This window comes from Anomaloglossus baeobatrachus, chromosome 1, assembly GCF_048569485.1.
Source record: "Anomaloglossus baeobatrachus isolate aAnoBae1 chromosome 1, aAnoBae1.hap1, whole genome shotgun sequence".
Classification (NCBI taxonomy): Eukaryota; Metazoa; Chordata; class Amphibia; order Anura; family Aromobatidae; genus Anomaloglossus; species Anomaloglossus baeobatrachus.
The window spans coordinates 651,353,580-651,370,755 of NC_134353.1; the positions used below are offsets into that span (position 1 = coordinate 651,353,580).

The 17,176-nt window shown below is 47.1% G+C and overlaps 1 protein-coding gene across 1 annotated transcript in view; it reads right to left on the bottom strand.

Annotated features, from left to right (window-relative positions):
- TEP1 (telomerase associated protein 1) overlaps nucleotides 1-17,176 on the bottom strand; it is a 119,149-nt gene that overhangs the window by 42,239 nt on the left and 59,734 nt on the right. Inside the window, exons 26-35 of the mRNA XM_075319906.1 lie at nucleotides 8,595-8,748; nucleotides 6,386-6,565; nucleotides 5,048-5,140; nucleotides 4,818-4,950; nucleotides 4,270-4,423; nucleotides 3,565-3,701; nucleotides 3,404-3,492; nucleotides 3,204-3,318; nucleotides 970-1,246; nucleotides 760-877 (exon numbers count right to left, since the gene is read on the bottom strand). Of these exons, the coding sequence (XP_075176021.1) occupies nucleotides 760-877; nucleotides 970-1,246; nucleotides 3,204-3,318; nucleotides 3,404-3,492; nucleotides 3,565-3,701; nucleotides 4,270-4,423; nucleotides 4,818-4,950; nucleotides 5,048-5,140; nucleotides 6,386-6,565; nucleotides 8,595-8,748 (1,450 nt within the window). The remainder of the gene's footprint in view (nucleotides 1-759; nucleotides 878-969; nucleotides 1,247-3,203; nucleotides 3,319-3,403; nucleotides 3,493-3,564; nucleotides 3,702-4,269; nucleotides 4,424-4,817; nucleotides 4,951-5,047; nucleotides 5,141-6,385; nucleotides 6,566-8,594; nucleotides 8,749-17,176) is intronic.

Genomic DNA, 17,176 nt, shown 5'->3' on the forward strand with positions numbered 1-17,176 from the left:
CTTCTCTCCACTGCCTCCTGCCCATGATAGGTTTTTCCCTGGCGGGGAAAGCAATGTTAAGCAGCATCTCATATGAATACACTGGGGATTCTGCATACAGCACTCACAGAGTATAGAGGAGCTTATTTTTTACATATAATCTCTCTCCTGCTCTGTGCTTGTGATAGGTTTCTCAATGCTGGCAGCTCTTACAAGCAGGAGGCATGGGAGAGCAGTGTGAAGCAGCATCTAACAGGAATACACTTGGGATTCTGCACACAGGAGTCGGAGTATGGACAATGTGTATAAGGGATGTTTATTTTTTATTTCTGCCAATCATTTTAGTAACTGACCTACTATATCACTGCTGTCCTGGTATCTAATACAAGGTATAAATATTATCTTTAGCACAATTGTATGTCTTCGGGTAATTACACAGAAAAAAAGGACTCAGCTTGTTAAAAAGTGAAAGAATCAGTTGTCGGGGAGGAGGGGGGATATGAGAGATGATGAGACTGATCTTTTGTCTATACAGCAGAACATGTACCGGAAAGTTCAATGTGCATGATTGTACCTGAGCAGGAATGAAACAAATTAAACAGCTAAAAATATTGATGACAAGTTAGCATTATATAGGCAAAAATATTCCTGATCTGCTGCTTTTAATGGAAAACTCTGTTATTTATCGACATTGCCACATCTACGGATTTGATGCATTTACGCTAGTTTTAACTAATAGCATAGAAGAGAAATGACTCAAAAGTAAATTGAAGTTGTCACCTTTCCGCAGTCTGTATGAAGGATATGCAGTGAGCCATCACTAGTGCCGACTACTGCCAAGTCTCCTTTGCTACTGAGTCCAACACCACCTGGGGTAGAAGGAACATCCAAGGATTTGCTGCGGGGAAGAAACAAACTTCAGTTGCCGATACAAAATAATAATAAGCATGACACCAAAATCCAAGGTGGCTCAATTACACAACCCCTTACCTGCTACAGAAGTTGACAGAGTTGGGCTTATTGTCCCATGCTGTGATAAACTGTCCTTCTGAACTCTTCCAGTCTGCCAAAACCTCTTGAGCTTGGGTGCAAACTGGGGAACAATCAGGTTCATTCAGAGCCAACTGATAAAACAGAGAAGGATTGTGGGACAGAATGTGAATGGATCGCTCAATGAACTCCCTGAATGCCCTGACTGGAGGTTCGGGGGTTGGTGGATCCATCTCCGTGTGTTCCCAAGATGAAGCCCTTTTTGAAACTGCAATCCCTGGGTGACCAAAAACATGGGTTAACATACATAAATGGCAAAACACATTACCTAACATAGGATGACAATAATAAACCAAAACATATGTGCAGCATAGATGGCTGGGGAACAACTGCAGACAAAAAAAGTCACAGAAAAAGAAAAACAGTCTTACACCAGGTCAGATTACCAATGCACTACTGGATGCAGCAGACCCCCATGATGAAGGCAGGGGCATTATAGGTGCAAAATACTAATGAAGCAACACTCAAACCTACAAATTCATGGAGGGGGTGGTTGGCTAGTATTCAACATGCACAAAGATGAGGCTTGCATAGGGCGTCAAACACACCGGTGATGTGCAGGTAAGCCAGACACTGTGCACCACACAAACCTGTGTGACTGGTGCCCTATACAAGTCTCATCTGTGTGCATTTTTAATACTAGCTAACCACCCCCTCCATGAATTGGTAATACTAGATAACCACCCCCTCCATGAATTAGTAGGTTTTGGAGTGGTTGCTTCATCTGCACTTGTAATGTCCCCGCTTATATCATTTGGGGCTGCCAGCGCATTGGTAATCTGATCTAGTTTTGGTAAGTGTCACGAACCACCGGGGGGGTCACTCAGAAATCCCCCGCGCTGGCTACCAGTACGTCACAATCGGGGGGTAACAAGTGGGGGGTCACCCCTCCTTTATACCTCCCGACCGACAGACAGAGCACGTGACGCGCTCTCTAGCGCCCCTCTTATAGTCAGGCCAATTATGGAATTGCCCGACAATAAGCAAGGAGGCCGCTATACTACTTATGCCGATTATTGAAGGGTCCCCGGTGAGAGTAGGGTATATATTCCCCCGACCTCCGCGGGCGGAATATATAAAACCTCCCCGAATCTCACTGGCCTCCCCACAATAATCCTTGGCACAACTCGCTGCCACCAACCGATTCACGGTAACTATTAGCCGAACACACAGACGTGGGATTCAAGATCGAGATAACAGAACAGCCCAAGATTAATTATATAATTTAATCGGCCTAAAGCCACACTAGAACTACAATATATACAATAGGGGATCTACAGAATATACATATGTCAGAGTACAGTTACAAGCAAAGCATGGGTTACAAACAGGCATACACAGTTCCAGCAGTTACCTTGTGCGTCTGGCCACAGGGGGGCGCTGTAGGCCAGGTTTCTAGGATCCTTCCCACAGATGTTTCCTACACGTGACCCCCAGCGAAAGAACACTGGAAAATGGCCGAAGTAGGGTTATCAACCTGGGCAAATCCAGGTCCCCTCCTACCCTAGTGACCTCAGAGGGAGCACTGCTCCACCCCTGGCTGGAGTTATGGACAATCCACAACATGGAATATGGGCCATAACTTTGCCTGGGAGCGTCGTAGGCGGACGCCAATGCTCTCATTGTGACAGTTATGAATTTAGCTACAGAATGAGAGGACTCATGACTCGTCTACTAGTTCCACATTGGCTGATATCACGCCTGGGGTATTTCCCAAGCTCCCGCTCCCATAAAAAGGGTGTGCCAGCATCGTCCGCATGCGGAGACACCATTTTTATGGTTGCCATATTTATCGGAAATATGGCTTGCGAGATATGAACCATTTTTTACTGGAGTCGTTCTGTCTGGATACTTCCATAGCCTTGCTAATTAGATAGCAGCCCCTACTACAGGGTCACGGCAGGGAGTCATCCTGTGTCCATTGTTCCCACGTCACCTAATCTCCATATCACAGGAGATGGCTGGGATGTGACACCTTCACAGATGCTGGACCTCTGAGAACAAGAAGGGAGGGGGCACTGCCATGGAGTGATGAGAGCGATTATGACTGGAAGTCATAATTCATCTTCATATCCCAGGGTTTGCCTCACAGTAAGGTTATTTTCTTTCGATGAGATCCTTTTGCATTTATGTCCTATGTTAGCCATTTTTGAATATAGTCTAATGACACTCACCATAGCTGCTGTAAACCTGGCACAGGTGCGATAAAAGACCCAAACTGACATGTGCCCGCAGAAACGGAAGGTGCACAAGAAGCTGACCGAGGGTATGTAACTCCATGCCACAGAGCTGAGAAGTTGAATACAGAGAGTGAATTGTCCACATTGGTATACAAAGATAAACTAGCAAGACATTTTGCGCAAAGATGACATACCAGGTGATGAGACAGCTCACTCAGGCCTTCCGCATGGAGCGCAGGAGAAGCGTCGGGATCTTTAGGGTAGGACACGGTCCAGAAGTGTGCTATAAGGAAGAAAGAATAAGATTATTTTTATTATATAAATGGGTTTAGGAGGATGGGAGAAAGCTTCTTACCTGCCATAAGAAGATGCACTGCATGCAAAACATCTGGTCTTCCGAAATAACGTTTCTCCACAGCTTCTCGTAAAAGACCACTAGGGAGATGCAGCCTGGGGTCAGAAGTCAAGTTGTGGCTCCAGAGACCAAGGACGCTGCAAAATGAGCAAAGAAACAAACCAACGTCAGTACAAGTAAATGAATAAATAAATGAATATTTATTTAGTCTAATTTCCCCCAATGATCTGGTATGAAAATAATCATTTTCATACAATGTATATGAAATGACCTCTCAGCTCTTCTGGCATTTCACTAAATATTTGTATTCCTCAAAAGATAATTTTGGACCAACAGCTCTGCCTTGTAATGTTCCCCTCGTTATCCTTCCTGGAAATGTATAAATAAATTGCTATTATGGATGAAATGTTTCCTTTGTGATTTGTGTCCCTACACACTATAACATTGTCCTCTAAGTACTGACAATTTGAGACTGTTCAGGAGCACACCCCACTGGCCAGGGAATGGTAATGCAAATTTATCAGCTTACTCATTTCCATGTAGAATTACAGAGAAATAGCACAATGCAAATTATTATCTCCAGAATTGTATTTGATGGAGAATACTAATAGTCACTTAAACTGGAGAGTTATCAAGTTCTGTAGCGAGAAAAATGTACAAAACAGAATAAAGAGTCTGCACAGAACAAAGCTCTCATGGTCTCACCTTCTAAGTCCTCCGAGGAGTAATGAAAATGTGGCCATGGGAAGATTGTCCGTATAGGTGGCTGCCGCCAGCATTTCTGCCCAGTTGGCTGTGTATAGAGACCTAACCTGCTTCAGGGAACTCAAGATCCTGAGCAAATCTCTCTCCAAAAGTCCTGAAGAAGCAAAACAGGTAAGTTACAGCTAGACTTGAGCGGGTACCTAACTATTCGTACTCGCTATACTCATAACGAGTACTGTCTACTACTCGCGTATTCATTCCGAATAGTGTGTGCAGTGCAAGTCAATGGGGAAAACTTGCAAAGTAATGAGTAACCCGAATGCCGTACTGTTCGTGCGAGTAGCAAATAGTGCGGAATTCGGGTTACTCATTACATTGCGAGTTTTCCCCATTGACTTGCATTGCACATGCTATTCGGAATGAATACGCAAGTATTAGACAGTATGTGTTATGAGTATAGCGAATACGAATAGTTAGGTACTCGCTCAACTCTAGTTACAGCACCAACTGCTAGAGTACCACATATTCCATGAAGGCTTTGTTCATACCTTTCCGTGAAATGCAAATGGCAGTCAAAGCAACAGTGACCAAGTCTGTTCCATGTTCTTCTTCTAAGGTACTTAGTCTCTTCTGAAGTAATTGTGGAAGGGTGGCTGGTAACTTCTGGATTTCCTCAGAGAGCTACACAAGTAAGTGGAGGGGTAAGAATGGATAATGTGATCACGGTACTAATAAATATATTCAGGGGGAAAGAGATATGTATAGAGTGAAAACTAACCTTCTCAAAGATGGCATTCGTCCGCAGCTCCTCACAGGCAAGAGTTAGATACAAAGGGTCACGTGTCCCCTTCTTTATCATCAAGAGACGCATCTGCATGAAATCATGGAAGTAGAGTCATTAGTTGGGGAATATTCACAGTGAATGTGATTCAGTAAATCACCCCTGCAGGCTAGCTATAAAAACAAATCACAAAAAGATCAAGCTTAGTTCTCAAGTGAAACAAACATGTTTCAGAAATTCTCTTAGAAAACAGTGTTGATTGGTTCAGTAGTCTAAAGCTGGTGTCACACATAACGACAACGACATCGCTGTTACGTCACCATTTTCTGTGACGTAACAGCGACCTTGTAAGTCGCTGTTATGATCGCTGCTTAGCTGTCAAACACAGCGACGCAGCAGCGATCATAACGTCGCTACATGTGCAGACAGCAGGGAGCCGCGCACACTGCTTAGCGCTGGCTCCTTGCTCTCCTAGCTACAGTACACATCGGGTTAATTAACCCGATGTGTACTGCAGCTACATGTGCACAGAGCAGGAGCCGGCACTAGCAGCAAGAGCGGCGGAGGCTGGTAACGAAGGTAAATATCGGGTAACCAGGGAAAGGTCTTCCCTTGGTTACCCGATGTTTACAGTGGTTACAGCTTTCCGCAGCTGCCAGACGCCGGCTCCTGCTCCCTGCTCGCTTCATTTCGTCGCTCTCTCGCTGTCACACACAGCGATGTGTGCTTCACAGCGGGAGAGCGACGACGAAAAAATGAAGCAGGACATTCAGCAACGACCTCACAGCAGGGGCCAGCTCGTTGCTGGATGTCACACACAGAGACAGCGACGGGACGTCGCTGCAACGTCACAGAAAAGGGTGACGTAGCAGCGACGTCGTTGTCGCCGTCGCTGTGTGTGACACCACCTTTAGTGGGTTAACCATGAGGCTAGCCACTTCACAGGGCCCCCCCCCCAGCATCTCTCTGCTGGGGCCTCATAAATAAAGGAGCTCAGTTGGGGCAACCACAGTGTAGTAGATGCTGGCAGACAATGGCCGCAGTCTCCTGCGCCCTGAGGCTGCCGTATTTGTGGTGTGCAAGTGTCGTGCTCAGTCACTTACACACCAGTAAATAAAAAAAAGTCATCCCCTAGTGCCTGCAGAAAAAGGATAAAAAATAAATGTTAAAAACTATCAATTATATTTTGTTTTACAAACAAATGCTTAAAATAATACAAAAATTAAAATTGCAACATATTTTCTATAAAATTTACATGCAGCACTGATCTATATAAGAGAGGACTTGGCACAGTACCCTACATATTGACTAAGAATGTGCGCACCAACATCTGACCTGATTATTAAAAGCAGACTCCTCCAGCTTTTTTCCATACACCGCAAGCTTTCCTCTGACCAGCTCAGCCCGCTCGCTTGGTTCCAGTCTGCCCAGGGGAAGGAGCGTGATGCCCTTACACTTGCTTAAGGTGCTACACAAAGAGGATCCCTCCGTTACACTCAGAACCAGGTTCACCCGCTGCAGAAGCAAAATACAACTTATAATATAGTCAATGGTAATCTCACATAAGTCACAATATTTCTTATAATTTCATTATTTCTGTAATATTACTCTTAGGGCGGCTTTGCACACTACGACATCGCAGGTGCGATGTCGGTGGGGTCAAATCGAAAGTGACGCACATCTGGCGTCACTTGCGATGTCGTAGTGTGTAAATCCTAGATGATACGATAAATGAGCGCAAAAGCGTAGTTATCGTATCATCGGTGCAGGCTCCGACTTTTCCATAATTCTGCTGCAGCGATGGTACGATGCTGTTCCTCATTCCTGCGGCAGCACACATCGCTGTGTGTTACGCCGCAGGAGCGAGGAACTTCAACATACCTGCCGCCGGCGGCTATACGGAAGGAAGGAGGTGGGCAGGATGTTTACATCCTGCTCATTTCCGCCCCTCCGCCGCTATTGGCCGCCTGCCGTGTGACGTCGCTATGACGCCGCACGACCTGCCCCCTTAAGAAGGAGGCGGGTCGCCGGCCAGCGCGACGGTCGCAGGACAGGTGAGTGCAAGTGAAGCTGGCGTAGCGATAATTTTCGCTACGCCAGCTATCACAAGATATCGTACCTGCGACGGGGCCGGGGACTATCGCGTGCGACATCGCAGCATCGGCTTGCAATGTCGCAACGTGCAAAGCCCGCCTTAGTCTGAAATAATTTAAGATTTTCAAAAGCCATAATTTTTTTTTCAAAAAATAACTGACAATAAACAAAGAGAGGTAAAACTCATTTCACTAATCCTTTGCCATTACCGGGTTGATGCCGCTAAGCTCTTCTAGTAACCTGGCTCCGTCAATGGCATAACTCATGTGGCCAAGGAATCACCACTAACTCAGTTACACTATCACTACGCGATTGCTGGAGCCGTGCAAATAATACTGGACAACCCCTTTCTGAAGAAAGTTAAATACATTAGCTAATATATTAGAAGTAATCATTCAAGTAATGTTGAAAATACAGGATTATATATGTGTATATATATATATATATATATATATATATATATATATATATATATATATATATATATATATATATATATATATATATATATACATACATACACACACACATATATATATATATATATATATATATATATATATATATACACATACACACACACACATATAGACATACATATACATACACATACTACACACACACTATAGTATATATAAATTCACCCCTTTCCCTCTTTAAAAATAAAAGTAAAAATAATTAAGAATAAACATGTGCTATCACTCTGTCAGTATCTATCAAAGCATGAAATTAATTAACCCAACTGGTCAAAATACAATGGAGGGAAAAAAAATTGGAACTTCAGAATTGCAATATTTTTGTTTATAGCAAGAAAACATGCAATAAGAAGCAATCAAAATCTTCCCCAAAACAGTATCAATAAAAATGTAATCTCGCCACGCAAAAAACAAGCCTCCATTGGCATCAATAGAAAAATTAAAACCTTACATGTTTCGAAAAATGATGTCAAGCTATTTTTTTTTCTTAAGACAAATTGCAGAATTTGTGGCACGATTTCTCTTGGAATAAGGGGAAAAAAAAGTGTGAAAATGGAAATTTGTCTGGTTGGGAAGAGGTTAAAACACACAGCAAGAGAAAAATTGATTTCTGCTTTTCACTCTTCTCTTTCCTCCTCTCTTGTCTTGAAGATGACAGATTTGAGATGTTTTGGGTTTTTTTTTTTCCAGAATTACAGATGAATTCAGGAGGGAGGTAAGGAAGGGACTAAGCGGCTCAAAAGTGAAGAAAAAAGCACATTTCTCTAGTAAGATATGACAAAGTTTCTATACTGATAAGTTACACAAAGTGTGATAAAAGTGTAATTCCATTTTGATATTGGATACTATATATTTTTAAAGCTATATTCGCTACATTTCTACCAACTCCAACTCCACAAGTCGTTAGCGCTTGATTTTATTTCTCTAAACGCTTCACATGTTGCCATTCTATTTACAAAAAAGAAGATGAGTACCTGAGGGAGGAGATCCGGGATCCAGTCGGACGTGAGCTCCCCAGCACAACCACACAGGACATCGGCCCCATCGACGAGCAGTGTTAATGTGTCATTCCGTTTTAAAGAGCGGGAAATTAAAAGAAGTAGAGCCTGAAACTCGTCTAAGGCATCCCTGTAGCAGGATAATAAAACATTTTCATTTAGTGATGAGGTGAAGGGAATTTTGTTTACTTACCGTAAATTCCTTTTCTTCTAGCTCTAATTGGGAGACCCAGACAATTGGGTGTATAGGCTATGCCTCCGGAGGCTGCACAAAGTATTACACTTAAAAGTGTTAAGCCCCTCCCCTTCTGCCTATACACCCCCCGTGCTCTCACGGGATTCCCAGTTTTGGTGCAAAAGCAAGAAGGAGGAAAAAATTATAAACTGGTTTAAAGTAGTTTCAATCCGAAGGAATATCGGAGAACTGAAACCATTCAACATGAACAACATGTGTACACAAAAAAACAGGGGCGGGTGCTGGGTCTCCCAATTAGAGCTAGAAGAAAAGGAATTTACGGTAAGTAAACAAAATTCCCTTCTTCTTTGTCGCTCTATTGGGAGACCCAGACAATTGGGATGTCCAAAAGCAATCCCTGGGTGGGTAAAATAATACCTCGTAATAGAGCCGAAAAAACGGCCCCTTCCTACAGGTGGGCAACCGCCGCCTGAAGGACACGTCTGCCTATGCTGGCATCCGCCGAAGCATAGGTATGAACCTGATAGTGTTTCGTGAAAGTGTGCAGGCTCGACCAGGTAGCCGCCTGACACACCTGCTGAGCCGTAGCCTGGTGCCTCAAAGCCCAGGACGCGTCCACGGCTCTGGTAGAATGGGCCTTCAGCCCTGAGAGAACCGGAAGCCCAGCCGAACGGTAGGCTTCGAAAATTGGCTCTTTGATCCACCGAGTCAAGGTTGATTTGGAAGCCTGTGACCCTTTACGCTGGCCAGCGACAAGGACAAAGAGTGCATCCGAGCGGCGCAGAGGCGCCGTACGAGAAATGTAGGGTCTGAGTGCTCTCACCAGATCTAACAAGTGCAAATCCTTTTCACATTGGTGAACTGGATGAGGACAAAAAGAAGGTAAGGAGATATCCTGATTGAGATGAAAGGGGGATACCACCTTAGGGAGAAATTCCGGAACCGGACGCAGAACCACCTTGTTCTGGTGAAAACCAGGAAAGGGGCCTTGCATGACAGCGCTGCTAGCTCAGACACTCTCCGAAGTGAAGTGACTGGTACTAGAAAAACCACTTTCTGCGAAAGGCGTGAGAGAGAGAAATATCTCTTATTGGCTCGAATGGTGATTTCTAAAGAACCAGCAGCACCCTGTTCAGAATCCAGGGTTCTAACGTCAGCTTGTAAGAAAGAACGATGTGACAAACCCCCTGCAGGAACGTGCGTACCTGTGGAAGTCTGGCTAGGCGCTTCTGGAAAAAACACAGAGAGCGCTGAGACTTGTCCCTTAAGGGAGTTGAGCGACAAACCCTTTTCCAGTCCAGATTGAAGAAAGGACAGAAAAAATGGGCAAGGCAAAGTGCTAGGGAGAAGAACCCTGAGCAGAGCACCACGACAGGAAAATTTTCCACGTCCTGTAGTAGATCTTGGCGGACGTTGGTTTCCTAGCCTGTCTCATAGTGGCAATGACGTCTTGAGATAATCCTGAAGACGCTAGGATCCAGGACTCAATGGTCACACAGTCAGGTTGAGTGCCACAGAATTGAGATGGAAAAAACGGCCCTTGAGATAACAAGTCTGGTCGGTCTGGTAGTGCCCACGGTTGGCCGACCGTGAGATGCCACAGATCCGGGTACCACGACCTCCTCGGCCAGACTGGAGCGACGAGGATGACGCGGCGGCAGTCGGCCCTGATCTTGCGTAACACACTGGGCAACAGTGCCAGCGGAGGAACACATAAGGGAGCTGAAACTGCGACCAATCCTGAACTAAGGCGTCTGCCGCCAGAGCTCTGGGATCTTGAGACCGTGCCATGAACGTCGGTACCTTGTTATTGTGCCGGGACGCCATGAAGTCGACGTCCGGCACCCCCCAGCGGCAACAGATCTCCTGAAACACGCCCGGGTGAAGGAACCATTCCCCTGTGTCCATGCCCTGGCGACTGAGATAATCCGCTTCCCAGTTTTCCACGCCTGGAAAGTGAACTGCAGAGATGGTGGAGGCCGTGGCTTCCACCCACATCAAAATCCGCCGGACTTCCTGGGAGGCTTGCCGACTGCGTGTGCCGCCTTGGTGGTTGATGTATGCCACCACTGTGGAATTGTCCGACTGAATTCGGATCTGCTTGCCTTCCAGCCACTGCTGGAACGCTTTCAGGGCAAGGTACACTGCCCGTATTTCCAGAACATTGATCTGAAGCGATGACTCTTGCTGGGTCCACGTACCCTAAGCCCTGTGGTGGAGAAAAACCGCTCCCCACCCTGACAGACTCGCGTCCGTCGTGACTACTTCCCAGGATGGGGGAAGGAAAGATTTCCCCTTCGCTAATGAAGTGGGAATAAGCCACCACCGAAGGGAAGCTTTGGTCGTCTGAGAGAGGGAGACGGTCCTGACGAGGGACGTCGGCTTCCTGTCCCATTTGCATAGGATGTCCCATTGAAGGGGACGCAGGTGAAATTGCGCGAAAGGGACTGCCTCCATTGCTGTCACCCTCTTCCCCAGGAAGTGCGTGAGGCGCCTCCCGGGATGTGACTGGCCTTGAAGGAGAGATTGTACCCCTTTCCGTAGTGACTGCTGTTTGATCAGCGGAAGCTTCACTATCGCTGAAGTATGAAACTTCGTGCCAAGATATGTCAGCGATTGGGCCGGTGTCAGATTTGACTTTGGAGAATTGATGATCCACCCGAAACCCTGGAGAGTCTCCAGGGTAGCGTCAAGGCTGCGTTGGCATGCCTCTATAGAGGGTGTCTTGATCAGCAGACCGTCCAAATACTGGATCACCGAGTGACCCAGGAAGTGTAGAAGCGCTACTATAGTAGCCATAACCCTGGTAAAAACCCGTGGGGCTGTTGCCAGGCCGAACGGCAGTGCCACGAATTGCAGGTATTCGTGTCCTATGGCGAAGCGCAAGAAGCGCTGGTGCTCTGGAGCAATCGGTACATGGGGATAAGCATTTTTGATATCGATTGATGCAAGGAAATCTCCTTGGGACATTGAGGCGATGACGGAGCGGAGGGATTCCATCCGGAACCGCCTGGTTTTTACCCGTCTGTTGAGCAGTTTCAGGTCCAGGACCGGGCGGAAAGACCCGTCCTTCTTTGAGACCACCAACAAGTTGGAGTAAAAACCGTGGCTCTGTTGCTGAAGAGGAACAGGGATCACCACTCCTTCAGCCGTCAGAGTGCGCCGCGTCTGCAGAGGAGCCTCGGCTCGCTCGGGAGGCGGGGATGACCTGAAGAATCGAGTCGGGGGACGAGAGGTAAACTCTATCTCGTAACCGTGAGACAGAATAACTCTCACCCAGCGGTCTTTTATTTGTGGCAGCCCGGTGTCGCAAAAGCGGGAGAGCCTGTCACCGACCGAGGATGCTACTAGCGGAGGCCGAAAGTCATGAGGAAGCCGCTTTGTTAGCGGCGCCCCCGGTGGTCTGTTTAGGACGTGACTTAGACCGCCATGCATCAGAGCTCCTTTGTCTTTCTGAGACCTTGTGGACGAGGAGAATTGGGACCTGCCCGCGCCCCGAGAGGAGCGAAACCTCGACTGCCCTCTCCTCTGTTGGGATATGTTTGGTTGGGACTGGGGTAAGTATGTATCCTTTCCCTTGGATTGTTTGATGACTTCATCCAGACGCTCGCCAAACAACCTGTCGCCACAAATTGGCAAACTGGTTAAGCGCTTTTTTGGAAGCAGAATCTGCCTTCCATTCCCGTAGCAATAAGGCCCTGCGGAGTACCACCGAATTGGCGGCCGCAACCGCCGTACAGCTCGCAGAGTCCAGGACAGCACTAATAGCGTTGCCGAGGTTTGGGAGGTAATGGATGCCACTTGTGGCGCGGCCGTGCATGTGGCTGCTTCAATTTGCGCTTGACCTGCTGAGATAGCTTGTAGCGCCCATACGGCTGCGAATGCTGGGACAAAAGAAGCTCCGATAGCTTCATATATGGATTTCAACCAGAGCTCCATCTGCCCGTCAGTGGCATCTGTGAGCGAGGCTCCATCTTCCACTGCAAGTAATGATCTAGCCGCCAGTCTGTGAGATTGGAGGGTCCACTCTGAGACACTGAGTCCAACCTTTAACCACGTCAGGTGGAAAAGGACAACGTGTATCCTTAAGGCGCTAAGAAAAAACGCTTATCTGGACAAGCATGGTGATTCTGGACTGCCTCTCTGGAATCAGAATGGTCTAGAAACATACTCGGTGTACGCTTGGGGAACCTGAAGCGGAATTACTCCTGCTGATAATCTGACTCCTCCGCCGGAGGAGCTGAGGGAGAAATATCCAGCATTTGATTGATGGACGCAATGAGATCGTTCACTATGGCGTCCCCGTCTGGAGTATTACGATTGAGAGCGCCCTCAGGATCAGAATCCTGATCAGCTGTCTCCGCATCATCAACCGGAGATTCCCCCCGCTGAGACCCTGAACAACATGATGTCGAGGGAAATTCTAAGCGAGCCCGCTTAGTCGGTCTGGGGCTGGGGTCTAAGTCAGAACCCTCAGCCTGGAATGTATCCCGGGAGGACATTGTTGGTCCAATTGAGGGGGGCCAGGGAACAATGATTCAACAGAGTCCCTTTGCTGAGATACCGGCCTGGACTGCAAGGCTTCTAGTATCTCAGCCATAGTCTCAGAGAGTTTTGCAAACTCCATCCCCGTCACTAAGGACCGTGTCAACAGGTGTCTCCCCCTGGGCCCCTCTTAGCAGATGCTCTGGCTGAAGAAGAGAGTCACAGGGGCCACACATTGCACACAATGAGGGTCAATGGGACCTGCCGGCTGTTGGGTCGTACAAGCGGCGCAGGCAGCATAATAATCCAGTTTTTTGGCACCCCTGTCTTTGTGGGCGCCATGCTATTGTTTTCCCTGATTAACACAAAAGGGTAAATAGCCATAATGAACTGTGCTCATACAGTGTAAAGTATATAGTAATAACACAGAATGTATCAATACACTACAGCACCATGGGGTTAACACCACAGGTGCTGCTTACCAGCCGCCTAAAGTGGTTGTGAGGCCACCAGAGACCGTGTCTGGGTCTCCCAGGGTTAATCCCTCTCTGCAGCGTCGGAGGAGCTGACAGGAAATGGCTGCGGCGTCCTGCCGAGAGAAGGGAGCCGTGGGCGTCTCACACATTGCACAGTGAGGGGAGTGGAGTATGCAAAGCATGCTCCAGCCCTCATGCTGCTCGTTTGTCCCCTCTTCCGTGCAGCGTCCCGCCCTTCCCCCTGCCTGTCAGGGCCGAGGGCGGGAAAAAGGAAGCTAGGCCGCAAGAAAGCCGGGGACTCGAGTATAAGCGTCGCCGCCGTAAAAGCGCGGCCGACGCCGAAGTCCCCGGCGAACTACAAGTCCCAGCCGCGCCGCAGTTTCACATGGCAGCGGCGGTTAGCGCGGTAGCCCCTACATATAAACACACTCAGCGACGCTGAGTGTGTAATGGCACATATAGACCCGGTCAGCGCCGCGGTCCCCGGTGCACTAGCACACCCAGCAAAGCTGAGGTGTTGCCGTGCACGGTCCCTACAGGGATACAGAGTACCTTCAAGATGCAGGGCCATGTCCCTGAACGGAACCCGGCTCCTATCCAGCAGTCTCCACAGGAGTTGTGGATGAAGCACGGTCTCAGTGCCTGGAGACCGAGGGATCCCACTTCACCCAGAGCCCTGAGGGGGATGGGGAAGGAAAACAGCATGTGGGCTCCAGCCTACGTACCCGCAATGGGTACCTCAACCTTAACAAACACCGCCGACAAAAGTGGGGTGAGAAGGGAGCATGCTGGGGGCCCTATATGGGTCCACTTTTCTTCCATCCGACCTGGTCAGCAGCTGCTGCTGACCAATCTGTGGAGCTGTGCTGTGCATGTCTGCCTCCTTCGCACAAAGCTTAAAAACTGGGAATCCCGTGAGAGCACGGGGGGTGTATAGGCAGAAGGGGAGGGGCTTAACACTTTTAAGTGTAATACTTTGTGCAGCCTCCGGAGGCATAGCCTATACACCCAATTGTCTGGGTCTCCCAATAGAGCGACAAAGAAATTTGCTTTTAAAGAAAATCTTGTGTGTGTAAAAGATATAGCAGCTTGTCAGCTAGGCACATTTCCTTCAACCAGCATAAACGGCCGTTTTCAGGGTTAACACCCCGTAATACACTCACTCCCATGGATATGCGCTTTTCTAAATAAAGAAAGAATACTTTATATATAAATCTGTTGAGTCGCGTATTTCCCGCTATTTCTTTCAGGTAACAAATTATGCTACCAATAGAGATGACGACAACGCCTGCAAAATGCCAAACTAGGGAGGAGTCAACGATAATGTCACATCTCCCCCAGCACCTACTCCTGCGAAGTCTGCTTCTGTTTCCAGGTGCCGTATTCATTCCACAGGTGATGCTGGTGATAGAAGAGACTTTGGAACCAGAAGCTCAGGCTCTGTCCAGTCACTTAGATTAATGTGGCCGGGACCTGCAGTGCCGTTCAGTCTGACAATATGCACGTGTGCTGTCTAGCTGGAGTTGTTAGCTCCATGCTCCAGCCATTTGGAGAGCACCACACCCTACTTAGGTTTCCAGCTTAATGCTGGAAGCTGCCAGATATAGCCTTATGCTCCTCTAGTTAAGGTCTTGGTCTCTGCTCCTGTCTAGTATAGGTCTTTCCTGTTTTTAGACCTCGGCTTACTAACTTTTCACTGCTTTATGATTTTGTACCTTGTCTGACCTCTTGGTTTTGACCCGGCTACCAGATCATTCTCTTGCCCTGGTTCATTCCTCAGCATAGCAGCGCTTTGATGGAAGCGATCCAGCAGACTCTGTTATAAGATAAAATCCCTGTACAGGGTTTAAGGGTGAAGGCCGGTGTCCTCTGGAATCTGCCAGATGAAGAGACTTGCGCCAACCCTTTTGGACCAATGGCTTCTGACAGACATGACAGATAATGTGAGAGTACATGTCTGGGGCTACCTACTGTAAAACCATCCCTTTTTGGCGTTTGTTTTGCTCTTGCCTCTCCAGTGCTCCTGTTAAGTTTCATTAGCATTAAAGCAGGCGAGACTGATTCATAATCACTTCTGCAGCCCGGCATGTCTTCAGCTGTCATGAACTGAACCGCAATTGACAGGGAATCAATCACTCGGCTCTCGCGGTGCAGTCTAGGCTGCACTCCGGAGCTCAGCTGAGAGCTCCGGAGTGCAATGTAGGTAACTGAATCCGCCCCGTGCTCATTGGTGCTGCACAGTGGGAGACCAACGAGGAAAAAATGGTCCTGATCGTTTTGTCACGATCAGCGACCTCACAGCAGGGGCCCGCTCGCTGCTGCTTGTCATACACAGCGATATCGCTGGCGAGGTCGCTGATACGTCACAAAACCTGTGACGTTTCAGCGATCTCGCTAGCGATCTCGCTGTGTGTGATGGGGGCTTAACTGCATAGATTGATATCCCTGATGTTCAATTAACTGTGGATTAATACTGTGAAGTGCAAGACTTGCCTTAATTTTCTTGAGCAGTGTATAAAATCCAGGACACAATGTTTTTTTCTGATTCTAAATTTAGAATGACTTTGGAAACATGTTTTCCCATGCAAGCTGTTCCAATCTGGGGTTTGTTAGGAACTTGGAAGGGCGGAGTGAAGATTCCCATGGGAGATTAGCGCTGGCTTAGCATGCTTGTTGCTTTCGTTTCAGTCTCAGAAAAAAAACTTAGACTTATACAACATCTGTCACCAAAGTGCTATATATAATAATTCTAACATCACTTGCTAAATATATATTCTCAGCTGCTTTACTTGGATTTGTATATTTCACTTATCGGGAGCTTTTTTCTAAATAGGAGTTCTTTTTCCCTACCTTTCATACAATCTCTATGACAATCAGTAAGCTGGTTTACACAATGGGATGTGCTGCCAACAAATGATGATTTTTATTTTGGCATAAAAGGTGCAAACAACAACAAATGAGCAGAATTTGATTCCCACAAAGAGAAACCTTACCCCTTAGATCCCAGTCAGAATCCTCTCATACAACCAAATCAGATCTCATACTTTCCACTGATGAGGGGCAACAACCCCGAAACACCATGTGTGCAAATTGATATTCTGGTTTGGCTTTTTTCCTAAGTCATATGGCAAGGCTTGTTAAAGGGTCGAAATTGACTTTTAGGATTAGTGGCACTAGAGTTCAAGTCCATTTACTCTCTGAAGAGGCAATTAAGATATTTTCATTCATCATTGGACCAGTGCACTTGATAACACTGGAGAATGATTGTGAACAATCCTTTGTATAAAAATTGTTCAGGTGATCATTGTAAAAGACTCTTTAAAAGCCCTAATCGATCCAAGATTCTTAGGCATACATTCTAATACAGGGGTCCTGTCAGCACATTTTTACATATGGAAGTA